The following is a 27,158-nucleotide window of genomic DNA, read 5'->3' as shown; positions in this document are numbered from 1 at the left end:
AGATGGAAGCTTTCTCTCCAGCTCTCCTCTTCTTTCTAAGCTCAGCCAAATTGCCTCTAAAATTTCTCATTTCTAGCATGCACCTGGGACTCCTCCAGCCTCCCCCCCACCCACAGTTCCAAAGCTGATGCCACACTTAGGTACTTGTTACCCCATTTCTTGGTACCCCATTTCTTGGTACCAAAATCTGTATTAGTCTGCATGAGTTGCTATGACAAAATACCACAGACTGGGTGGTATTTCTTGGTACCAAATCTGTATTTCTTGGTACCCCATTTCTTGGTACCAAAATCTGTATTAGTCTGCATGAGTTGCTATGACAAAATACCACAGACTGGGTGACCTCAACAACAGAAATTCATTTGCTCACAGTTCTGGAGGCTGGGAAGTCTGAGATCAAGGTCTGGCAGGGTTTGGCTTCTGGTGAAGGCTGTCTTCCTGGCTTGCCAGTGACAGCCCTCTTGCTGTGTCCTCACATGGTAGGGAGAAAAGGCTGTGGGGAGAGAGGAAAGTGGGGGAGGGGGGCGCAAGGTAAAAAGGAGAGGGAAGAGAGCTCTCTGGTCTCTCTTCTTGCAAGGAAATTAGTATGACTATATCAAGGTTCTATCCTCCCCCCCACATCACAGTCTTATCCTTATGACTTCATTTAACTATAATTACTTTGATAAAGGCCTTATCTCCAAATACAGCCACACTGGGGATAAGGGCTTCAACATAAGAATTTTGAAGGGACACAACATTCAGTTCATAATAGCACCTTTATGTGAAAAAATTCAGCAGTACTTTCTGAAAAAATCTAAGCAGCAGAAAAAGCCTGAAAAAGCAGAATGTACTTAATACATCTTAATGTTTTAAGTCAGTATTTTCATCCCTTTCCCTTATATTATATTCTCTCATTTAAAACAAATGAACAAATGTTCCTGTTAGGCTTGTGTTTCGCTGGTCCAAGCTGGCTTTGCACTGCCTGCAAGATAAAATGATGCTATTTGAGGTTTTAAAATGCCCACCATTTAATATGATCCAGGAATTCTATGCCAAGGTTAAAAAAAATGATGCTAATGACTTGCTCTATTAATTGCCTGTTCTGTGTTGGGTATCATGACAGGTGCTGGGAATGCAGGAGGAATAAAACCCGGGGGCTGTCCCCAAAGAACTTACAGTCGGCCAAGGACATGGACCCATCCTTTCAAAGTGTTTTTCCCAGGAGCAGTAAGAGGTTTGTACCGTCTTCCACATTCTCTTATCCAGGTGGCTGGTCAGAAAAGCAGCTATGGTCAAAGAATAGTTTTCCAAGGGAGGCTCTACCCTCCAAATAGCACCGTATTGAATATACATACAGTCCATGCCAAGCTGTGAAGCAACTGGACGTGCGCAGTATCTATTTTAAATAGAAATGGAAGTTTTGTGTTTGTGCCACTTAAACATTCTTCAGTTCACTCCATGATGGCCTTGACCATTGGGGTAACCACATTAGGTTCATCAAGTAAGTTATTAACGGACAGCCAGGTAAAAGGAGAAGAACCCAATGCCACTCTACCCACAAAATGCTGCCTATTTGTTTTTTTCTAAAATATCATTCTAATCTTCATTTTCTTATAGAAAGGATGTTTTCCCGAGAAACGTTTTTAAAACTGTCATTTTGCCTCCGAGGTATATGTAAGCAGCGCTGTCTGTGGTTTTGTGACATCAGAAGCATCCTGAATAAAACAGCATATTGCAACTCGCAGGGAGACTTTGCATCCCTGCAGGACAAGTGTCATCTGAAAAGCTTCTAGGCATGCAGGTAAAATTTTGACACTAAAACTTTAACAGGAGTTTTTCTAGACTTAAAAAAATCCACAGAGAAACAAAGTCAATTAAATTTTATTACAACCAAGAATATAAAATAAATGCAATGTAATTTATTTTAGTTTTAACAGTCACTTCAAGAAGAATGTCAGGACAACTCAAAGGCGGGGAAACACTCAGGCTCCAAAGTGGCTGCTCTCCTACCCCCCACGGAGCGTGCCTTGCTGAGGGGCAGCCGGCTCTGAGCGCACACCTTGCGCCAGAGTGTGGGAAGCATACACGGTCATCTCTATCATCATAGAAAGAGGGGTGCGTGCAGAAAATGGCTGAAAGAAGAGACAAAGACAGGTACACTCCACAAACAGGAATTATGGGAATTACAAACTAGGCAGTTTAGAAAGGATATACTACATAACATATATAAAAAGTACTTTAAATTGTTGTTAAAAAGGACATCTTCAGTCCAGATTTTGTGTAATACTTTTAGTGTCTACACAGACAAATCTTTAAAAAAATTAAATAGTATTAATTTACTAAATATTTAGGAGATAACAGTGCATTAAGGGTTTTTTTCATATAATACATACATATCACTCCTTTGCAGTGATAGCATAGAAGAGTAGGTATGGCCTTAGGTACAACACATTTTTTTAAAAATCCTAAAACAATGAACATTGCTTTATATGATATCTGTGACTACTCTTGAAGATGATGGGGGCCTAAACTGCTATGTTTGATATAAAATATTACTTATACTTGAATCCTTCGAGCCTCCTTTAGGTTAACTGCTATTTTATTGCCTTTCTCCACTCCCTAGAAAGATATCACCAGAGAGTTCAGGATTTGCAATTTTCATAGAATTCTTCCTTCATTGTATAGTTTCTGCCACATCATTTTATTCAAAGCAGATTAAGCTGCAAATCTTACTGTCCGACGATGTTTCCTTTTCCCTTGAGCAGAGAAAACAGCATCATTTCAGAGGTATACACCCAGCAGTTGCTTCACCAGGAGTGAGGCAGTGAACATGTAGGTAAACGTCGTCCCTTTCCATTCTTCAATGTAAATTAGGTTTAGAAGAGTGAAAGAGTAGTGCAGAAGGCCAAAGTTCTAAGTACTAAAGTTTTAAAACCACACAGATATAAAAATATACATGCCCTTGGTTTTCATAAGTTACTACACGATCTACTTTTATCACAAGGATTGCTTCAGCCTCATAGTAACAGCCCTGCCACCAGGCTACCTTCCCCTTGAGCTCAGCTCCCCTGAAACTCTAGAATCCCTTTTCCCAAACACACACCTCACCAGAAAGCTAATTCAAAAACTGATTTGTAATATGGAGGGTAGAGAACATTCACTTGTATTCCTTCCTTCCTTTCAAATAACCTCCCTTGGTTTGGGTGTTCTCATGGGCTGAGGGGGGTGGGGGCCCTTCCTGCATTCTCAGGGAACAAGACAGTAATATGTTTTCAGAGAGGAATGAGGTCATCTGGGGACCACAAAGGTAAAGTTTAACCTCAAAAAGCTTCACAGATCTCCCTCAAGGTCCCACAGTTTAGGGTCCAAAAGAAGGTTAAAGGCTTTGTTCCCCTTCACAGGGAAAAGGGAATCATGAGCCAAAATTATTTCAAGGGTGCTGGGCCCAACTGGGCATCCCCAACTCCGAGGCAAGAACAAGAAGAAAAGGGCCAGTACCAGCACAGTGACCAGAATAATGGGGATATCTGGCTGTATCCTGGAGAACACTGTGGACTAGGAAAAACGGATGAAATCCCCTCATGGTTTCTCTATCAGTTCTGCCAATAACATTAGCTATCTGCAAGGAAAGCAGGGTAGTTCTGTGATTATATAAGCACATATCACAAAAATAGCGTATCAAAGTTGCTTATAAAGTATTCAGGGGCATGGTATTTTGGTCTATGCACGTAGGTGAGCTTCCCTTTTATTAAATGTAAGTGCCCCCCAAGGGCAGCAACAGAGCTTCTGTTTTCATTGTAATTTCCCACAACCACTTAAGGAGTGCGTTCTGCTTATCAGGGTCACCCAACTGTTGCTGAAGGCTGCTGTGAACATTTCAGATCCACACTAATGCCTGTTGTGATAGTTAATCACTGGCTTTCTCTAAGGTAGATAGAAACCTCTGGATAACACTGTTTCTCACACGGCAGAATTTGGAATAGTAAGTCTATCCAAGTGAGTTTAGAAGTAAACAAAAGGACCTTCATACTCTTATAAGCCACTCCTCTCATCCCAGGAGAACTTACGGTCAATGGAATGGATCCTAAGCTCCTTAAGGACAGGAAGTGTGTCTTGCCCTTTGAGTCTTCCGGCCAGCCTGGCACTGGGCACGTGGTGAGGGTGCAGGGAGCATCTGATGACCCATAACTCCGGACAGTGAGGCTTCAGGGCACAGGATAGAACTTTATACAGGTAGCTACGTTATGCAAAGGGCTATTAATTTCCCATTAAAAAAAAAAAAAACGGAAGGGGTGAATTACCATTGAGACGATCAGAAATTCCTTCCAATGGAGCAATGCCGACTGTTTCATCTTCGATGTTCATGAGTGTCACTATATAGCTTTTATTATTAATAAGCATTATTATGCTGAGATCAGTAAGGTCCTTGCTGGCTACAGTATCACATTAATAGTGCAAAATGTATACTGGCTTCTGTCTAAAATCTTATTTTGCTTGTGTATGGACCCAGAGTATCATAACCAGGTAGATAAGTTCACAAAGAATAGTTTTAAAAAAATGCATATAACTTGCATATACAACAATCAGCTATTTCTTCTAGCTCAAGAAAACATTTAAAACAAGGCTGGTGCTGCTGGCAGCATTCAGAAGAACACAAATTTCTTGCCCTTACACTACAATGGGAGGTCTAAGTCTTTACATTTCCTGTGATTCTGGGGAGTGAGGGGCTCCTTTCACCGGCTAAGAAAGAACTCAGCCTCTAATTCATAGATCGTGGAAATGCAAATATGCACTTTATCTAGTATAGTCGTGTATACTACCTGCCCATAGTTTTTTAGGCACAATTATTAACTTTTCTCCTAGGGGCAAAGAAAGCATTCAGTGCAATGAAAAGATTCTTGATAGAACTAAGTTTCAGTAACAACAGCAAAATTATGCATACATAATACATACTTGAAACATGAATAAAACCTAAATTTTTAACATGCTTTAAAAATAGTCACTCTATGTCTAATGCAAATATGAATGCAGAATGCTGCTCTTTATTTTAAAAGCAGATTAATTTCCAAATTAATTTGCAGGCTTCTATTTGAGTACTCTTGATTATGTAAGAAAGTTACTCAAGCTAACCCCAACGTGAAGAAACCAACAGTTCTTTAGAGAAGCCAACTTTATATACAATACACACTAAAAGCTTTTCCTTCAAAGGTAAGTAACACATCCTTTGATCAACATTACTCCTTAAAGAAACCCTAGTGCAGTTAATACTCTCTTCTGCTTTCTGGTGTGGGGCACCAGAGGGCTGCAGTTCATCAAAGCTCTTGAAACCCTTTTTAAGGTAGACTTAGCTACACGAAGGTTAAAACGAGAATTCCTAAGTACTGAATACTCTTCAGAGCAAGGTGATTCTGGGAACTACGTTCCATGTGAATGACTGATCATATAAAAACTGGCACATACTTCGGTTCTCCGTAGCATAAAGCAGAGTAACTGCAAAGATCTAGGCTGTTTTTGGTTGTAAGTTCCCTCTGTCCCACCATTTGTCTTTTTTTAGACCTTCCCTGAAACTAGATAAATAAAAACGTAATAGTAAAGTACTTTGGGACAGTAACAATTTCTGCTTAAGACTTCCATGAGCAAAACAGTCATATTCTGTGAAAACAACGTAGTGCTTTAAAAGGTGCATTTTTACCTGTGTTGCTAGATCAGTTCATGAAGTATAAAACTATACACCACTGGAGTCCTGTGTCTAAAACATTAAAATCCTATTAAAAGAGCTTTGAAAAGATAAACCATAGTGATTGCTACAGCATGAGAAAGGTGCACCAGGAAATCCTTCCAAAAAATGCTGAAGGTTACAGAAGTTAAGTGCTGGGATTAGATCAGACTCTGGATCAAAGTCACAATGGAACACATGCAGGGAAAGGGTGTTGGGGAAACTTCACAAAAATCTTCTTTAGGCCCATAAAGAAGAGACATCAGTCAGTCCTGCAAAATGCTCAGGATGGAGTCTTCCTCCTAAGTGGATGAGTTTTAAACGGCATCATTGTTTGCATTTTTTGGTTCTTTTCAATGCGGACATCATATTGCTGGAGTCTGTGCTCTGGGCTGCGGCGGTCAGTAGCGGTGGCCCTGGTGAGACGGGTGGTACTGTGCGCTCTGCTGGGAGGAGGACGAGTAGCCGAGTGTGCTCTGGGACTGAGAGGATCCCTGAACACTGCTTTGGTAATTCAGGCGCGAACTGGAGTGCTGGGGGAAGGAAAGGGCGAAAGGGAATCACTGGGGGAGGGAGAGAACGGCTGAGGGTGTTCATCACGACAGGACGGGGCGCAGGAACCATTTTCAGAGGCTCCTGGTTCAGAGTGACGGTAGCGGACAGCTGATGTAAGCTCGTTAATACATTTTGCGTACTTGGAACCACGGCCTGCCACCACTGTGACAACATGTTTTGGCAGGCATGAAGTTTGGCTGGATTTCTTTGGGGGCATAAGCCGCAGCGGCAAAGAAAGGCAGAAGGGAAATGTAGGCTGGCCCCCTGCTCTTGATACTGACTAACTCTGCTTAGTTGTTCTTTGTGTAACTGAGATTTGCAAAAAAGAATGCTCAATTTGGCACTGAATTAGTGGTATTCATAATGTATACGGATGTGCTGTTAATTTCCTCATTATAAATAACAAAGCGATGATTAAGAAGTCATTTCTAGAGAAGAGAATTTTCAGAGGTGGAGGCTCCCACACGACAAAGCAAGGCAGGGTGGGCAGGGTGAGGGGGCAGTAAGTGCGTTGTATAAACCTCAGGTAACATTTAGAATGAAAAAAAATGTTTATACATGAAAATGCCCTCAAGAGAAAGCACAGGCAAATGTATTTCAGTTCAATGTTTTTTTTTTTATTACCTTAAATGAAACATTCATCTTCATGGTACAAATATGGGGCAAATATTAAAAATATGTTCAAAAAATCATCTATAGAATAAGAACATGGTGCCTCGTTAGAGATAAGCATAGCTGGAACCAGTGTCTTTGGCTAAGCTTGGAAGGCTGGTTTTTCCCGTGAGCAAAGTGGGAAAGATCTTACTAATAAAACCATTACTTGGAGTAAAAAATGTAAATGACCTTGAGGTGGCACCGGGGGTTTAAGGAAGGACAAATCAGCAGGGTGCCCCCGACTCAGTGTGCAAAGGCTGCCAAACCAAACTTGCAACATCTGGTCTAAGACAGCAGGGCCATAAGATAGTCTCAGTGAAAAACAGCTCTGCTTAGTTCCTTCCCCATTACAGAACTCTGGCTAGTTGCAGAGAGTAAGATGGAGTCACTCGTGTCAAGCAGGGGCCTGTGTCGAGCAATGACACAGCAGCTAAGGGGACTGTAACTCCCAGATATTGCCGAGACCAGCACCAGTGGATGACACCTCAGAACTGATTATCAGCAGACAGAGAGGGGGTTGGCAGGGGCCCAAGACTGATTAAATCCCTTTAAAAAGGGAGAATTTTTGCAGCAAATTGTCCCACTCCTCAGACACTGACCCTTCTATGTCCGACCACTTCAAAAAGGCACCTGTAGCCGAAGGCTCTGCCCGACTGATCTCTGAACAGAACTGAGACCCTTCGCTGCTTGAACATCCGAAGCACAAAGTGCCGAGAACTGACCGGGACCAGACCGAGGCCTTATCTCAGCTCTGCGCCCACAGACTGACTTCTCATTTGGTTCGATAACTTCCTACCCCTTATGCTACCTCGTTTGTTGGTGACTTGGCTGTGTTCTGCTCTGTGTGCCAGGTAAGGAGCCAAGTTAATCATGTGGTGAAAAGTCACTGAGTTTGGAACCCTGCACCTGCTTTATAATGTTAATCTTGCTTTATGACTGAATAAAGCCAACACTGTGGCAAGACGCAACTGTGTTTGTGCCTTCATGGCGTGCTCATGACACTAGATGTGTTAGTGTAAGAAGCCTTTCAGGCTTCCAAATTCACATGTTTTATTTTTAAGTTAATTATGAAAAACATATTCTTGCCACTCACATGACCTACAACTGTTACACTGGCTATGATTATTTTACTTTTGCAGATTAAATTCAGCATGAAAGTTCCTCCAGACTAGACAAAGAACAAACATGTTGAAATGTGAGTCGCAGGTAGGTGCGATGGGGTTCTCCCACCCCCACATCATACTGATCTCTACAACTAAGTAGCTGAAATATCTACCCATTCCATAGATACGCTGAACATTATTTGAATTTTATTATTTGTTATTTAGTTTAGAGAAGAAAACCACAGGCACCAAATGGTGTCACTTAGGCCAAGTCACCAAACCAGAGCTTAATACCTAATCTAACTGCAGTTTCAACTTTCCCCAGAAATGTAGTTTACCAGGTCAGTCAGGAAATTTTCTGACGGTTGCCAAAGAGTCTGCCACCTGGGCCCTTTCCATTCCCCCAAAGGAAGATGAGGTAATACGCACAATCAGACCCCTGCTCTTTCCCCCTAAGGGAAAGTGACCCAGCCAGGAATGATCTTTTCTTCTCTTTTGCTAATAACTTTCTTGCCCTGCCCTCCTTCCTATAAAAACCTTCCATTTTGCACAACTCCTGGGAGCTCCCCTCTGCTTGCTAGATGGGATGCTGCCCAATTCACAGATCATTTAAAAAAGCCAATTCGATCTTCAAATTTACTCTGTGGAATTTTGTTTTTTAGCCAGCAGAACCAGTGGAAGTGCTACTGTGTACTCCTCTGCTTGCAGGGACTCTTCTAAAGGAAGTTTTCAGAGAAGAGGTTGTGTGAAAACACATTCGTCTGCAGATATATTCAAAATGTAAAGCCAGTTGAGGCAGCTACTTATTATGTCTTTCTCGTTAATGTTTCTCTTGATTCCCGTTCCTCATCAGTGAGTTTATGACTCCCTTGCCTGTGGTTTTGTTTTCTATTATCTCCATCGTCTTGCTCCTCTTCCACCAGCACCCTGAAGATCTATATCTACAAGTTTTAAGGGTGTTCCCCCCCTTTCTTAGATCTTAGCTGGTTACTTTCCTTGAAAATGAGGGTTTAAAAAAAAGGAAGAAAGAAAGAAAATGAGGGTTTTGTGGGGTTTTGTTTGCAGTATTCCCTATGGTTTTCACAGGTATTTTTACCTCTCTCTCCCCAAATACTAACAATCCTTAGACTTTTTTTCCCTTTAGTTTCCCAAATTAGTAGTACAACCTGCAGAGGCCGCTTGTAGACAATAGGCTTGAGCAATGAAACTTGATCAAGGCAAAAGGGCCCACAGCTACCCCCTGGCTGCTGAACACAGCCCCCTCAGGGGACCCACCTCAAGATATCCATAGGCCCTAGCTGACCAACGGGCTACTTACAACCAGGCACAGTCACCAAAAAAGGGAGAATTCCGTAGTCATCATACCTCCTCACCTTCCCGCTTTAACTACAGCCCCCGCCCACAGCCTCCTGGCACACGGCCTCTCCTCCGCGGTCCTGCCCGCCGCTCTCTTGCACCGTATTCAGTGAACTTCTATCTCCTTTGTTACCCTTTCATGGCCTGGAGCACCAGCTTCCGCCCATCCCCGCCCCACACTCGGGGAGCCCCCAGCCCATCAAGAGAGACACCACATTTAGACAGATACCACACAATTGTAGGGTTTTTTTTTATCTTAATAATAAAAAGTATTTTCTAGTCTCACAAATACTTCCAGTGAGATTTAACGGTGATTTCTGAAAAGTCTCAAGCTTATTCCCTTTCTATGTTTACATGGCTACTGACTATTTCCTCTGGGTGACAGCAAATCTTTCTCAAGTATGCAGCTTATTTTGTCCAAAATAAGCTGCGGCTCCGCTCTCTTTCAGTTGCTTATCTGTTATCTTTTTCTGACCCAAAGCTGACAGGCAGCTGGAAGGGTAATATGAGAAATCTTCTTTGAGGAGGGAGATGCCTGCCTCACCTTCCCTCCTCAGGAAGTCCGGAAAAACAAGTCAAGAAATGAAATGTTTTGCAATTACATGAAATATGACCAAAACCTTCATTTTCATATAATGACCTAGAAATAGGATTGTACCATTTGTACAAACTTCAGAGTCAAGTACTACTTAAGTCTAAAAGGCTCTATTATAAAATTGATTTCTGGGGCGCCTGGGTGGCTCAGTCGGTTGAGCGTCAGCCTTCAGCTCAGGTCACGATTCTGGGTTCCTGGGATCGAGCCCCTAGTGGGGCTCCCCGCTCAGCCTGGCGTCTGCTTCTTCTGCTCCCTCTGCCCCTCCCCGCTGCTCCTGTTCTAGCTCTCGCTCTTTCATTCTTTAAAAAAAAAAAAAAAAATCCTACTTCCCATTTCATAAAACGTATGGCCGCTAGCAAGAACAAAAGCGAGGGCGTACCTGATAATCTGACGGCATAACAGGCCCGCCCGAGTTTGCGCCCGAGGGCCCCAGGCGGGGCTTCTTGTTCGGAGGCACCTGATTGAGGCCCGAGTCCTGACTGTGCTGCAGGCCGGCCCCCGCAGCCCCGGCGCCGGCCCCCGTCCCGCCGGCAGTCCCGTTGGTCTGGGTGCTGTTCTGCTGCGGCGGGGGAGCCTGCGCGGGGGCCGCCGCCTGCTGCGGGGGCGCTGTGGGCTGCTGATGTTGGTTCTGCTGCTGCTGCTGATTCTTGGAAGAAAAAGAAAAAGGCAAACTCGGTATGAAACTACATTAACAGGCCAGTGCTTTCTTTTTCTTTTCCTTTGTAACAGAACATTACTTCGATTACTGGATATGCACACGTGACTGCGACCAAGCTGGAGAGCGACCTAGGTGGGACACGGCAGTGACTACAGCACCCCCAAAGGTCAGGGTACTGAGTCCTGAACAGGTTTCATTCTCTGAGATTCATTTAAGATTGCGCAGTCATCCTCCACCCCAGTCGCAGACACCCCACTGGAGAGCATGCGGCACCCAGGAAGTAGTTCTGCACGCATGGACCCAGCAGTACTGGTCTCCATCATGAGTTTGGAAAAGTAGAGGGATACTGGCAGGGCCTGATATATCCAATTACAAGCAAAGAAGAGAAAGATGCTTTGAAAGCAGTCTGCTATAAAGTGATGGTGTTGACACCGAACAAACAAAATGCAACAATTAAGAATCCTGGAATGGGGCGCCTGGGTGGCTCAGTCGTCAAGCATCTGTCTTCGGCTCAGGTCATGATCCCGGAGTCCTGGAATCGAGTCCCACATTGGGCTCCCAGCTCAGCGGGGAGCCTACTTCTCCCTCTGACCCTCTCCCCTCTCATGCTGTTTCTCTCTCAAATAAATAAATAAATAAATAAAATCTTAAAAAAAAAAAAGAATCCTGGAATAAAATGGGCTCTAAAAGAAATCAGAAGTTCATTTTTCTGTAAACTTATTATATTTCAAATTGCAAAGTACATCTGCAGTCACGTCAATACATAATTAAAGGCAGTTAAATACGTAGGAATCAGTAAATTATACTTCCCTAAATTCTCTTTTCGCCTCCCTTACTCTCTGGAAGTGAAGTGTACCGTGTAGCTTATACCTTGTCACCTTTCTCTTCAGGTTCATCTTCATTAAGGAATTCTCGTTTGGGGTATGGAATCTGGCAGCCAGCAAACACACTACAAAATTATAAAAAAAAAAAAAAAAAAGAATATACATCATGACCTAAAATCTACAATATCATTGACCTTAAATGTTAACTTAAAATTCCACTTTTTTTTCTTAACATATTTCCCACTCTTCATCTATAGCTAATATTTGCTGGATGCCTCCCAAGACAACTTACTTCAAGCAAATAAGAAAAGAATTTGTGGTACGCCTGGGTGGTGCAGTCAGTTAAGCATCCAACTGTTCATTTCGGCTCGGGTCATGACCTCAGGGACAGGAGATTGAGCCCTGCATTGGGTTCCGACAATGCTGGGCATGGAGCCTACTTAACATTCTCTCTCTCCCTCTGCCCCTCACCCTCCTCTCTCCCTATCCAAAAAAAAAAAAAAAAAAAAAATTTGTTGTCTAAGTTTTATGCTAATTGTATAAACTCATCTGGCTGACTGATCTAAAAGTCCCACCTGTTCTCAGCTTTAGTTTTTTTCTGTAGTACTGAATAACGGTCATTCCTAAAATACTTGTTTCATTCACACCTCACTATAGCTTTGCCTGTTTCACAATACAGGCCATTTCTTGAGTACTTTTTCTCCAAGGGAGTATTAATGGAGAACTTCAGTAACACTGCAGTAAAGTGCTTCTCTTACTTTCAGCCACCATCTGACACCTTCAACCTGGAGCAAAGGATACAGAAAATGTAGGATACATACTCTAATGTTGGCAAGGGGTCCTCCTGAAAATAGGGATCCTGCAGAGCCTGCTCCGAGGTAATTCTCTTGGTTGGATCCATAGTAAGGAGTTTCTGAAGCTAGAGTAACACATGAGAAACTGATAGCACATGGAAAGATTGCTTATAAATCAATGTTTTGACTTTTGTATAAATGTCTAGCAGGATTAGTATCAATGTCATTTTGTAGAGCTCACCATGCTATTAGTACACTACACACATTGATGTGAAATTGGCAGAAATCATTAGCGTGAAAGCCCTTTAAAAGTGTAACTTTTTTTCCCTGCTGATAAATCATTGGAAAAAATTAAGTCTAGAAGTCAAGGGTGACATCTCAAAAGAAAAAATATTTCATTTTGCCTCAGCATCCACCAATTTCTTTTCTTTCTGAAGAGGAGGAATAGCCAGGGCAATTCCACGGTGAACGGGACAAGGTGGCCTGTGCCACAGATCCGACGTCCCCGTCTGGGAGAGGCACCTACCAGGAGGAACACTTTGCTGTCAGGTTTGACCTTGTGTTTCTCCATGTACTTTATGAGGCTACTGTTGGCGTACCTGCAAGAGGACATGACAATCACACATCACTGGGAACACTCACACACTTTTTTTCCCATAAAATGTTTCTCACTGAAGTACAGTTTACACAATCTGTATTTTTTAATGGAAAGCTCCCAGATTGATTTTCCTATAAGATACATGTTTAGGCCATTGTTTTTTCTGCTTAATAAAAGAACACATAACCGAATACTGGCAAATGTGTGAAGAAGGAGGAACTGTTAAAACACCCTGCGCAAGAGTTTCTATTGTTACAACAGCTTTGGAAGACAATTATACATTAACCATTAGAGTTGAAAATGTGAACAACCTAAAATCTAGCAATTCCTTTCCTAGGTAGGTACTCTAAGAGATTCCTTTGTGCATGTATATCACAGGATACCTGAACAAGAATGTTCTTAGCAGCATTTCTGTAGTGAAAAAAACTGTAAGCAACACAAATGTCTAACAGTTAAAGAATGGCTACATTGTTATATATTCACAGAATGGAAAGTTACACAATAGTAAAAATAAATACAGAGGTTGAGTGGGGAATAAAAGCAAATAAAAGCAGACTATAATTTATAAAAAGTTCAAAGACATATTAAACTGAAACAATAATCCACTTAGAGATACATACATCTGTAGCAAAACCAGAATAAAAAATGTGGAATGATAAATACAAATTCAGAACCATGTTGACCCATTGGGAGGGACATGAACAGGAAGGCAGGGTACACAGAGCACTTCAGTAATCTTAGTAATGTTCTATTTCTTATGTTGAGGGGTGAGTAGAGGAGTATTCGTTTTATTATTCTAAAAAGACTATGTATCGTGTTTTCATTGTATGTTCTTTCCTGTATATGAAACATTTCACATTAAAAAGGCCAAAAAATAAGTAATATATATGTTTATGGTAGAAAATTTAGAAAATACAGAAAAGTATAGAGAAGAAAACTGAAATCACTCAGAGTCCAGCCATTCAGTGATTAAAAAAAAAACAAAGCACCCAAACACTGTTGAGATTTTGCTTTTTCCTTTGGCATTTTTGCTATGTATCTATGTATGATACGAACACAGAGGGGTTTTTGTTTTGTTTTTATAAAATTGGGATCATACTATACAAACTGTCCTACCTCTTTTCACTTAATAATAATAATGTTTCATAAACATTTTTCCTTGTCTAACGCTACCTAAACTACTAATTTGCAGTGGTTGTATATTCCTACTGTTACTGATGTTGTTTGTTTCACCATAGTTAAGAAATATGGGTCCTTGTAGGTTAATCTGATCCGCACGGTAGGGAGACAATGCTGCACAGCAGGTGAGAATTAGGGACCCCTTCTAGACCCTGACTCCTGGCATTTACCAGCTGTGTGATCTTGGGTAGTTTGTTAACCCCTATGAAAGCCTTAGGTTCCTCCTCTGGAAACTGAGGATTATAATCATACCTATTTTACAGAGTTGTTGTGAGGACCATATGAGAAAATGTGGGTCAGGGCTTAGCACCACGTCTGACACATAGTAAGGACGTAGCAAGCCATTTGTGGCTGCTCTGATTGCTTCCATAGGATAAATTTTTGGATTTATTAGGTCAAAGGATATGTACATTTCAAAGCCATTTTTATGTGCTCTAGAACCTTGCTACAAAAAGCTGGCCCTCAGCTCAGCAGTATGGGCCCCCGAGAGCCTCCACTTTTAACGAGGTCTCCAGGTGATTTGTATGTACATTAAAGTTTGAGAAACATTGTGCTCAGCAGTCGCATACAAGGGAGAGTGCCCATTTTATCGTACCCTTGCCAACCCTAGATATGTTCATTTTAAAAATCTTTAACATGTGTATTCATTTAAAATTTCCTCAGAGAGCCTGGCTGGCTCAGTCGGTAGAGCACGTGACTTTTGATCTCAGGGTTATTAAGTTCAAGCTCCACAGATGGGTATAGAGATTGCTTAAAAATAAAACCTTAAAGAAAAAAATTTTTTTTACATCTTTTCCAATACCAGGAACATTTTTATTAGCAAGGTAGCCACTAAGTTTGTTAATGGGAAGAAATTTTAAAGTTTATATAGAAATGGAGTTTGTCTACATATATGTCTTTGGTCTTCATGTTAAATCAACTGATTTCTTGGGTTAACTCCAGATTCTAGGTTATTTATTTCTATCATAATATCGGACCATGCTTATTGGAACATTCAATTTTAAAGTCAAGTTAGAGACTTCCTTTCAATTCTACTTTCACCTTGCCTTCTACTGAGCTAATAAGAGCTCTGGGAAGATTACAGAAACTTCTATTCACTATCCTTCCCAATTCACTAAAGAGTAATTTTTTTGGTCCTTTTCATCTGATACAATGAAAGCAAGTTATTTTGCCTTTTACGTCATTTCAAATCATGTTTTCTGAAATTTTTAATTATATTTTACGTTAGTGACTTGTATGTACTCCATTAGATTTAGCTAATTTTTAATACAGTCCTTTCATCTTATGTATCAGTAGCCTGCTTTCACAGGGGTATAACCATTTCCATAAGACATATGGGCTCTTATCACTGAGCTTTTCCTATTACTTTTCCAACTGAATTTCTTTTATCTTCTAAAACTTCTCTCCTTTCATTTCTGGTTACTGTAAACAGTATCATTTTATGTGAAAATTTTCCTTTGGTCTTTAAACACTAAGATAAATGTTAAGTGCTTACATTAATTTTCTCTATCTTTTACACTATTAGCTTCAATTACTTGTACCACTTTCATTAATACCCATTTGACAAGTACCTAATGAGCATGTACTATGTACCAGGCCCTGGGGATACATATAATGGTGTAGAGAGTAGATATAACCCATACTATCTAGAGGGAAAGGCAGATAAGCATTCAAAAGCAAACTGTAGTGCAAAGTCATCAGTGCGGAGAGAAGCAGCAAGGATGCTACGCGAGAACCGAGGGGGAGGACCTAACTCAGACCTAGAAGGTCAAGGGAGACCTCCGCAGGCAAGTGATGCCTAAGCCAAGACCTAAAGGATAAGCAGAAAGGAAAAATAGGAGTTAATCTGAAGAGTTAAAATGACTGGGAGGAAAGTTCATCCTAGACTGAAGGAACAGCATATATAAAAACCCAGAGGTCAAAAAAAGCTCTGGGTTTTTCAGATTCTTAAAGAAATTCATGATGTCCAGACTATAGAATACAAAGCGGACAGTGGCTTAGTAGATGAATTTGTTGATGTATAAGCCAAAGCTCTATAAGCCATCCTAAAGAATTGAGAGCAGTGGTGATTTAAGAGCAACTAGGAAACCAACATGATCCAATTTGCTTTTGGCAATGATTGCAGTATAGACAGTGAGCTGGAATAAAGACTGGAGGTAGAAACACCACTTGGAAGGCCACTGCAGGATCCTAAGTGAGAGATGGTGGTCTGGATTGTAAAAGTGGCAGAGTAGATGGAGAGAAATACAAAGAACTGACTAGACTTACTAACTGTTTGGACCCCACAAGGTAAAATGGGAGAGAATGGGATAAGAGAAGGATCAGGGATATCTCAGGTCTTGGGCTTGAACAACTGGGTGAATCATGGAGTCATTTCCTAAGATAGGAAATACAGCGGGAGGAGAGTGTGGGAGGGTAGATGATGAGTTCAATTTTGGACATGAAACTGGAAGTATTTATGGAACATTCAGGTTGGGATTCCATAAGGCAATTAGACAAGTGGGTCTGAAACTTGGAAAAGAGATCCTACTCGGATGCATAAACTGGGAGTTATCAGCATAATCACTGGTAAATTGTCGCCAATAAAATCAGAGAAACTGCCCAGGGAAAATGTCCAGAGTGAGAAGAGAGCCCAAGACAGAACCTGGAGCAATATGAGTGTTATCTTTAGGAGACAGAAGAAAAACACTCCACCAGGGACTGTGTACAAGAGGGGCCAAGAATGACTGAGTGCCATTTCCTACTTCTCTTTATCATGTCTGCTTTTGTTCCTACAAGCCATCCTGTCCTGAAAGTTTCCTGTTAAGTTGCCCGAAAGAGAACCTCTTTTGCCTTTTTTCCTCTAGGCGTGTGCATTTATAACAAACTCCTCTCACGCTGTCACCTTTATTCTTTCATTTCTGTTCAGTGTACCACCAGTGTGGTTTACTCAGCTTCTGGGCCATGCATTCACCCTTCTGCTATCCTTCCTGGTTGCCTAACCCAGCATTTCGGTCACTAGTCATTATTCAGATAAAGATAAAATCACAGTCGCGGCCTTGAACTCAGCCCTCATCATGCTAAAATAGGAGAGACGTTCAAACACTATATTGACCCTTAAAATTCTTAAAAGTTTGTAAAATACTACAGCCTAAGCCTCACATGTATGTTACCAACATCTGGGATATCGTCTTTAAGTCAGAAGCATAATTAATATATTAAAATCTAAATTTCTGGTTTAAATACTAATCTATATCTGGCTTTTAAAAGGGTTAATTTAAATATTCCCATTGAAGTTACTACTTATATTTAATATGAAATTACTTACGTTGTTCTTCTAAAGTCTTTCTGAAGTGTGGGGTATTCTGGCATCTTTCTAATATCTTCCCAATCTTTATCTTACAAAAAAATATCGAATATTGTTATAGAAAATAAGGTTACTTATATAAAAAAATCTACTTATGTTAGCTTAAAAATATACATAAAATACTCAAAATATGCTTTTGAAAAGGAAGTATTTTGAAATATGACTCCAATATTATTCTGGAAAGAAAAATAAATTACCTGCAGGAAACCCCATGACACTAAATATCCGATCTAGTTGATCATGATGAAAGGGATTGCTTGTTTTTATATCTTCCTGACGACAGTGAAAAATAGGTTCTGAAGTCAACAATTCAGCGAATATGCAACCTATTGCCCATATATCTATGAAGGAAGAAAAACAAGTTTTAATACACATTTATTATAGTTCTTGGGTTATAATTCCTGCGTATAATCACAACCTACACATAAAATTACTTTTCAGTGATGGAATATACAAAGTCTGACAACTATATTAAGAAAATATATATATATATGACATGCAATAGTCGTATCATCACATAACAGATTAAATGCCAAATAAAAAACATTTACTTATAAATTTCCTAATGAAGATACAGTTGGGAAACTCAATTTAGCAAGCAATGAATTTACATTTAGGCAAAAGCCTTTCTAACCACTATTAATAATGTAGTCACTGAAGCATTCAATTATAATCTAATGCAGGGTTAAACACTCATGACCTGATAGACTAAAACAATACCATCATCAGGTAATAGGGATACACTCCTTTAAAGCAATCAAATGCATAATGATAGAGCATAATTTCTGATTTGTGAGTATAGACAGTATAGACCACATAAAATGATTTGGAAAAACTCAACTTTTGCATGCAAGACTACCAACTTCCATTTTTTCAACAAATTGTAAGGTCTAGAAGCTGATAAATACAAGTATCTACAGGTACAGCATGACACCCGTAGAGCTCGTTGTTATTTGAATATGTTCACTTGGATTAAGCTGCTCCAACCCTCCAACACTCCAAGACAAAGTTAAAAGTTAAAGTTTTATTAACTATTTTAAATCACCAGTTATAGATTATTCTATTTGGATTTTACACGTTGAAAAACTGTAATTTCAATTCTGACTATAATATTATATTCACGTTTTGACAAATGTACAGGTGAATTAATTTTTGTAAGATATATATTCACACTTGCCCCCTTAAATAAATGCTATTTAATAGTTTAAAAAAAAATAATGCACTGGGGGCGCCTGGGTGGCTCAGTTGTTAAGCGTCTGCCTTCGGCTGAGGTCATGATCCCGGGGTCCTGGGACTGAGCCCCACGGCGGGCTCCCTGCTCGGCGGGGAGCCTGCTTCTCCCTCTTCCACTCCCCCTGCTTGTGTTCCTGCTCTCACTATCTCTCTCTCTGTCAAATAAATAAATAAAAATCTAAAGAAAAAAAAATAATGCACAGACCACAGTATAGTATAGAAAAGCAGTGTTTAGTAGCCTACTAAATGTGGGAATCACATTCTGTAGACAAGCTAAATAAGAAAAAAGTCTAATTATATCCACTAGCTAGAATTGACACTGGTATGCTATTTCATAAAACAAACTGACAAATGAAAAAAAAAAAACATAGAGTAATATCTTACATAGCTGACTCCATTCAGGAGTGGCTTCCTTTCACATAATGTAGTCTTCTGGATAATGGAAACATATCCCTTCAATAATCATTTTTTATTACACCATTACCTGCCATCTTAAGAGGCTATAAAATATAATCTTTCTTAATGACTCAGAAGGGTCATCATAAACATCCATCATGAAAGAATAGAGTAATAATACTCTTCAGTGTCTACTTTTAAATTCTTTTCTCTCTCCCGCATCATGTTGTTGTCACTCTTGCCTCTGACACAGTCCCATCTCTCTTCCTGCTGGCTGCCTCTACTATGCAGTCAACTGGGGCTGGTACTGCATGTTCCTGGTCATGCCAGTTCCTGGTTTGCCTTCCATTTAAAGGACAGAAGGCAGGATCTAGATTCCCCTGAGAACCGCTAAGAGAAGGAACCTCAGTGTAGCAGGTAATGTTAAGTTCTGCGGTTTCTTGCCTCATATTAGCCTCTAATTTTAAAGGGTCATCTGGCTCTTGTATCTATACTATTTCTCAGCTCTCATTCCTCTGTCAATGACTTATTTCTCCCTCCCTCCCTCTACACACACACATACACACACACACACACACACACACACACACACACAAACGCTGTCACTCCTCTCCCCCTCTAACTGTTACTCCATAAAACTTCACTGACACCAAATCATCAAACTCTTCTTTTATATGCTCTGAATAGAAATAATACTCATTTCTGACATGAACCAGGTATGGAGGAGAGTAAGAACGAGTGAATGTGTACGTATTTTATTTATAATGTTTGCTATGAATATATCTGAAGCCTAAAAATAACTGATTTGGGGATTCTTTTTCTGTGTCTTTTTTCCTAATCTCTATCCAGAATGGATAATTGCAACTTGACTAAAATTGGAAATTAGTGATTATATTTTTATCTTTATCTGTAAGTTGCAAACTGGTTTAAATTCAATTTCAGTTGTCCTTGCCCTGAGGCAATAGGAAACATAGTTGATTTCCAATTCATACCCAGTTATCTTTATTTCCCCCAAAAACATCTAGTTTTATTTCAATAGTAGAATAGTTAATCAGGAAACAATCACAGAACTGCGCTTCTCAAAGTCTGGGCTGTCAAAGTGTGTGGACCATATACACAGAATCATATAAATAGCACATATCAAAAATGGGACTTACTACCATGGATTTGCTCTGTAAGAATCTCTGAGAGTGGGACAGACTTTGGTAGGGAGTCATTTAGTTCAACGGAAGGTTTTGGCTGAATGTGCCTTTTCTTACTGGACACCTCCCTTCTAGATATAGACTGTATGGAGCTTGGTAGGAGCCCAGCGCATGTGGATTTCTACTGTTACCACATCCTCTATTCGCTATCCTGTGGGGGGGGTTATCTCGTCATCAATTCTGCTCTGAGTCACCGCCTGTTACTTCCCAGCTAACAGACCCTTTCTCTGGTGCATTTTCAGTCTCTTCCTATCCCCTGGTGTCCTCTGACACTGTCTAAGAGACTTTACTGTTCTCAACTGAGAGATCTAATAGAACAAACAGACAATTCTAGAAGTTGCAAAGATACAGCTCCTCAGTAAAAATCACTCACTGGAATGTAAGTAGGGTCAGGCTCTGATTTTAACCCCTCATTCTGAGAGCACTCCATTCCTTCCGTCTGCTTGTGTAGTCTCCTTTCTGCCGCCTCCACACAGCTGCCATGGTCTGGCCTGATGCCAGTAGCCTGGCCTTGGCAGCCTCTGAATGGGGCCTTACTCTGGGCTCAGCTGCTAGCAGAAGGGTCGAGGGTCGGTCTCCCACTGCCCTACTGTCAAACACTCATAGGCTTCTTCACGAATTTAACAAAATCTTTCAGCAATACTTATAAAGTATTACAAGATTCCAGCACTGTCCTGGCATCTCAATCCTTGGACAAAGTATAAATGTATGCTAGGTGTCAGAGTTTTGCAGAAATCAGATCTCCTGATGAACGAGGACATCACTATGGTTTAATCTTTTTTTCTCCTTTTACCCACAAATAGGTTAATTAGTGGTCTAATCTTTTCGAACGTAGGAACTACCTTTGTAGTTCTTTGCATGCCATCAGGTTTTTTTAATAAATTTAACAGAGAAAGTCTTGTGCTCATCTATTTTTAATAATTTTATACTTGTAGTGCCTTTATTCAATAGAACTTAACCAAAGCAGCTAAATGTAGTAAAAAAAAAAAAAAAAAAAAAACAACGATATTAGTCTAATACCAGTAAATGGAAAATTCAACAAAAGGAAAATTTCAAGAAATACACCTGGCAGATTTCGGTACCTTAGAGAACTAGCTCATCACAGTGACAGGGCTATCTACCCTTCTCTATCCTTTTTACCTCAGTTAAAGAAATCTCATGGTTTGAGGAGAGCTCTCTCTTCCTGACCGCCCCAATTCATAGCTGGGCCCTCCGTGGACACTGGAGTGATCAGGTAGCAAAGTCTCTGCTGTCTCCGTTCGGGAGCAGACTTGAAATCCTGCAGAGGGTGTGTTTGGAACAGCTAATCCACCCAGGCCCTATTTCCTACTGTGATGGAGAAACCGCCATCCTGATAACAGTAATGGCAGGAGACAGAAAGTAGTCACATTATTTCTGGTAGAGGAAAGGACTGACTGACCGACTTTTCCCCAGATAGAAGGGGCTCTCTTCCACACCACACTCTGCCTGCTTTCTGTTGTTCTTTTTGTGGAAAAAACAATTCTAAACCTCTCTCCAGGTCTTCTGATTGATGGTAGGTAAGTGCAAAATAAAATTTGCACATTATCATTTCCATAGCAACTCAACGGGATCTGATAACTCGATTCCCTAAAAGAAAATGCTTTCTTCTTTTTAAAAAACCATATTATCCTATAAAGTGAAAAATCCTGATCTACCAGAATATAATATCTAGGAATATAGAAGACAATAGGACTTTTACAAAGAGATATAAAAGTGGTTTTTACAAAGCAGCTTCATTATTATTATACCATTTGGTATTTATGATAATTCGATGCTATGACAGTAAATCATTTTAGACTAACTTACCAATGGCCTTTGTATAATGCCTTGCACCAAGCAGAAGTTCGGGAGCCCGATACCAAAAAGTCACAACTACTGGATCCAAATCTGCCAGTGGCTTTAGAGGAGAATTGAATAATCTGGCAAAACCCATGTCAGCTAAAAAAAAAAAAATGAAATAAATTAATATATAGCTCAGTTTGGCATGCTACTAGAACCATGCAAGGTTGATGACAATAGCCACTAGCCTTATAAAGCAATCCTTTTCCTCCCTTTTCAACCAGGGGTCTGCACCAGGCACCAGATTCCCCCTTCTGAGGTAGATATTATTACTGTGCCTATTTTACTGATAAAGAAACTGAGGCTTAAAGATATTGACTTGCCCAAGGTCATAGAGCTAGTAAACACAGGTCATAATTAGAATCCAGGTCTGACTTCCGACCCCTGGCTTTCAGAAACATTGTAATAATCTTAAATGTGTACAAAATTGAATAGTCTAAAAGTTTCCATGATTAATTATGGCCTCTGTATGCCTATGCATCTAAAAACTGATACATCTTACTTTGGTGTGAGCTGAACTTGGCTCATGGACACATGAGAGCCAATCTGTACACATTTCTTCCCAATTCTGGGTTCAGTGATGTCATGTTGATGACTTGAAATTGGCTATGATTAGGGAATATCTGCATCATGATAAACAGCAAATGCTACAAATTGGAGCTTTGTCACCCCAGAGAGTCACTGTTGTATAATTACCAGCACATCATAAACATGCTTCCAAGGACATGTAAGAGATTATTTATTATAATTTGTTATATTTCATGATTTAACAAAGGTCTATACCAAAGCTAAGTGATTTAAATCTTAGAGGTGTATGCGAGTAGTAAAAAGAATAGTTATTACTATAATAAGTTCCCGGAGACTATCTAATTTTCTTAAGATTTCATAAATAACAAATGCCTTTTATCTATCAAGCACTTTAGAGTTTACAGATGATTTTCACATATATCATCTATCATTTCATCTAATCCTCATATGAATGCTGGTTTAGTAAGTATTTTGTTCCCCACCTCTGAGATGAAGAATCTAAAGCCCATGGCAGCTAAATGACTTGCCCAAGGTCATAGGGATAGGAAGGAAAAATGCCAGTATTCAAACAAATCATGTTATAATTTAGCAGCTATATTCTGAATCATTGATCTAACATCCAATAGAGATACTCCCATGTCACAAAGATAAAATCGCGAGAATGAAAACCCTCTATAACTTGAAATATATGATATACACAGTATATTTTGATTGTATAAGGGATAATGTACATTATGTAATAGTAACTAAGGTTTCAACTCTAGAGAATTATTTAATCTAAAATTAATATGCTATGATATAATATACATTAAAATTTTAATTTACAGCGATTTTTGTTTCTTTGGAGCTTGAATAATTTACAAGATTTTCTGAGAATGCTTTGGAGAACACAGGTCATAAAAAATAAAGCTATCCAAGGAAGCCTGTGTATGCTTACTCTTTCTTAACTAAATTTCCCTAGAGCAAACAAAAACATTCAAAATCATTCTACCAATACTATGCCTACTTCAAAGCACTGTTTTATGTATTTAATAGATGCTGATTGTTAAGTAATATGATGAGTAAAAGGCAAAGTAATATGATGCAATGCTGTTTCACCCATTGAAAAGCATGTTATTTTTAAGTAAAAGCTAAAGCCAGTATTTCTCCCCTTATTCTCTACCTTCTTAGTTTTATATAAGCCTCATCTATTCACTGTCAGATGACATCAAGTCAAAATCAAGTCCAAAGGAAACAATAAACATTCTTAAAAATAATTCCTGTCTATTGTTTGAATTTTAAAGGAGTTTCAAATCCTTCCTCAAATAATCAGTACTTCAGACGTAAGGTAACTAGCTTAATTACTAACAGTTGTTTTCCTAAAATTAGATATGAGTGAAATTGTTCGATTCAATGGACTGCAGTAATAAAATCCTGGTGGGAGTGCTAATTAGATAGTATCAAAGGACAGAGACAAGCAGAAAAAGGCAGTGTCTACCACCAAGGAACTTACACAAAGGGGAGGTGACAAAATACACGAAGTAGATAAAAACAAAAAAGGGTAAGGGCTGGGCTGTAAGGCTAAAGGAGAGTTGCCAGTGGCTTCTACTAGACTCGACGTCCTTTGAGGGGAGGGCTTATGTCTCCTTCCTGGCTTTAACTGGAACAGTGTTTGGTAAACCTCTGTAGCACTGAACTAAATTGAACATGGGACTTGAGCTGTAGTTCTGAAGGGTGAATCACTGTGAACAGTAAATGGGACAAGCAAGCACTTCAGGGAAGGCCTGAAGTCTTTAGGCTGCTGGGGCGGGGGAGGAGGCTCAGGTGCAGCAAAGTCACGATGCATTTTCCATTTGCGCTTTTCTTTTCACTCAAAAAAGGACTGTATTAAAGTGTTAAGCATAGGCATCCAAGCATTACTAATTTTTAAAAAGTGATGTGCTATTAAAACAAAATTCAAAAGCAATTTTAAAAACTAGATTGTTTCACTAGACTATTGGTATTGCTTATTGCTTATTTTAACCCTGATTTTGCCCCTAATCTTGGATAGAATTACAATCCTAAAACTTTTTTTCCCCCCATTGGAAAGGAATTTGAGTTTTATTCAGGAGGCTGGTCCCCCAATCCTAAAACTCTTAACAGGAGGGCAACGAACGGGCCTGGCCGGAATACAGAATTTATGCTGAGGGTACTAGAGATATCTGGGAGTGGTGAGAAGAAAGTAAGTGTGGGTGACCAGGATAAACGTGATGACTGGTACAAACAAGGGAGAGCATGGGATGGTGATGAGGGATTTGGTTTGAAACAATGGAGGAGAGGTTGCCAGCAACAAATAAAAGTAAAGATTTCAGCTAGGGTGAGAAAAGAGAATCTGAGATTCAGATCGTAATATGATTTTTATAGAATCCATGATTTTAAGGCCACGACTTATCAGTTCCTTAAAGGAAAAATTATAGAGGGGCGCCTGGGTGGGTCAGTCGTTAAGCGTCTGCCTTCGGCTAAGGTCATGATCCCAGGGTCCTGGGATCGAGCCCTGCATCAGGCTCCCTGCTCAGTGGGAAGTCTGCTTCTCCCTCTCCCACTCCCCCTGCTTGTGTTCCCTCTCTCGCTGTGTCTCTCTCTGTCAAATAAATCAATACAATCTTTAAAAAAAAAGAAAGAAAGAAAGAATTATAGAGGGAGGCCATGCCCCAAGCCAGTGCCTAGGAGATCTTGAAACAAAAGGCTAATAGGAGTAAAAGCCAATAATGAATAAAATGCAGAAGAAAGAGCAAAAGTGGTAAATAGAAAAATAGAATTCTGTGATGCCATATAAGGGAAAAGACAGTCCTGAAGTCAGACTGGTCAGAGGAAGGAATGACTAAGGCAATAAAGGAAAACGGTGACTAACTATGGGCCACTGGCTCTGCTGAGACGGAGGTCATAGGTGACTGACTGTTGGGAGAGCAATTTCCATAGAGGGATGGAATTAGAGGACAGATTCTAACAAATGAGGGTGGGTGGAACCCGTGGGTGAACACTGTGTGTTCTAGAAGTAGAGGAACAAGGGGGGGGGAGATGAACACATGGTAAAGAAAACACAATGGATATGAGAAGATTTATTCTAGAATTCGGAAGAGGGTTATGAATGTTGAAAGGTGAAGAGGAGAAACCCGGGAAGCGGAGAGTGGAGACACAGCAGTGTGAGAGCTTAAGTACAGCAGGAAGATATTTATTTTTTGTTTTTCTGTGTTTTTTTAATTTTTTATTGTTATGTTAGTCACCATACAGTACATCATTAGTTTTTGATGTAGTGTTCCATGTTTCATTGTTTGCATATAACACCCAGCGCTCCATGCAGTATGTGCCCTCTTTAATATACCCATCACCGGGCTAACCCATCCCCTGACCCCCCTCCCCTCTAGAACCCTCAGTTTGTTTCTCAGAGTCCATAGTCTCTCATGATTCATCTCCCACTCCGATTTCCCCCCCTTCATTCTTCCCCTCCCAGCAGGAAGATATTTAGAAGCTGGGGGTGGGACGGGCACCAGACTGGACTCAGGAGGGGAGAGTCACTCTTGGTCGTAGACCCTCTCAAAGGCAGCGCTGTGCTGACAGAAAGTGGTCGGTGAGGGTACAGCAGACGGCTTTGATATGGCTGGGCAGCAACACTTGTAGGGAAAGAGACTCCGGACGGGGAACTCAAGTCCTCCCTCGGAGCAGCTGCGTAAGTTGCAACCTCTCTAAAGCCTCCTTGCTCACATCCCACCGGGCATGGTGCTCGAGTAAAGGAAGTGAGGAAATGTGTGATGGCATTTACCACTGGGACACTGAACTGTCTCTGTCACTGTCCCTCACAGGGAGGGCTACCCGTCACTACCATTTCCCTGTCACCAATGTCTAGCAAAAGGTAGGACCTCAACTGCCTACAAGAAAATGTGTGAGCGTAAAACAGGAGCAAGTGAGGAGTGTTGGAAAGGGGGTGGGAAGAGGGAAGCAAGGAATGCAGCTACCTGGTTCTTAGAAACCATCAACAATATTTTTTTAGGGCTCTGAATCTCAGTAAACTCAGCGTAGAGGTTTAAAGACGGGAAGATGGTTTAAAACAGCTTCTTCCGGAACTGGGCTAGCAAACTAATTGAAGAAGGAGAAAACCAGGCAGGAGGCAGGCTCAGTCGTAGTAGGACAGAACGGATGGGTAGCTGGTCAAGTTAGCACAATTTTGCATCACCCTTAGTATGATATATTCTAACAGCAAAGAAAGCAGGTTGATGAAACAAAATTTCTTTTAAAATCCTTCTAAAAACCATCAAACATTTAACAAATGTAATTTCTACTACAAAAAATGACAATAAAGCATTTCTTTAGCTCATTTTCTTCCCCAATATGTCATGGGTATAGATGATGCCAATTTCTTTTAGAACAACCTTCAGGGTTGCAAAGGAAATTTTAATATACAGATAGGATTCCTGCTGGTGCCTTAACCTAAGACTACCAAGTAAGAGAGTCTATAAACATGTATTCATTTGGAAAAAATATGTTGGTACCTGGCATAGGCATGCAGGGGGCGGGGGACAGGTATCCGGGAAGATGTGTGTATTAGGTCAGGTGGGAGAGAGGC

The 27,158-nt window shown here is 40.4% G+C and overlaps 1 protein-coding gene and 1 long non-coding RNA gene across 4 annotated transcripts in view; one reads left to right on the top strand and one right to left on the bottom strand.

Moving 5' to 3' along the window:
- Positions 1–1,851: 1,851 nt before the first annotated feature.
- CDK19 (cyclin dependent kinase 19) overlaps positions 1,852–27,158 on the bottom strand; it is a 165,986-nt gene continuing 140,679 nt past the window's right edge. For both annotated transcript variants that reach the window (XM_027602644.2, XM_027602645.2), the window contains 8 exons: positions 22,019–22,150; positions 17,558–17,701; positions 17,322–17,391; positions 12,764–12,836; positions 12,265–12,362; positions 11,490–11,568; positions 10,341–10,607; positions 1,852–6,231 (listed from right to left, as the gene is read on the bottom strand). In XM_027602644.2, coding sequence (XP_027458445.1) covers positions 6,100–6,231; positions 10,341–10,607; positions 11,490–11,568; positions 12,265–12,362; positions 12,764–12,836; positions 17,322–17,391; positions 17,558–17,701; positions 22,019–22,150 — 995 coding nt within the window. In that variant the 3' untranslated portion in view covers positions 1,852–6,099. The remainder of the gene's footprint in view (positions 6,232–10,340; positions 10,608–11,489; positions 11,569–12,264; positions 12,363–12,763; positions 12,837–17,321; positions 17,392–17,557; positions 17,702–22,018; positions 22,151–27,158) is intronic.
- Positions 6,105–11,202, top strand: LOC113927062. Of its 2 annotated transcripts, none has more exons than XR_003521494.1 (4): positions 6,105–6,207; positions 7,534–7,758; positions 8,047–8,113; positions 10,691–11,202. It is a non-coding gene; the product is annotated as an uncharacterized LOC113927062 (long non-coding RNA). The 2 variants fall into 2 exon arrangements; XR_003521493.1 differs by lacking the exon at positions 6,105–6,207 and adding an exon at positions 6,258–6,366.

This window comes from Zalophus californianus, chromosome 7 (assembly GCF_009762305.2).
Source record: "Zalophus californianus isolate mZalCal1 chromosome 7, mZalCal1.pri.v2, whole genome shotgun sequence".
Taxonomy (NCBI): Eukaryota; Metazoa; Chordata; class Mammalia; order Carnivora; family Otariidae; genus Zalophus; species Zalophus californianus.
Note: the sequence above shows the minus strand (reverse complement) of the source record. Positions and strands in the feature narration are given on the sequence as shown.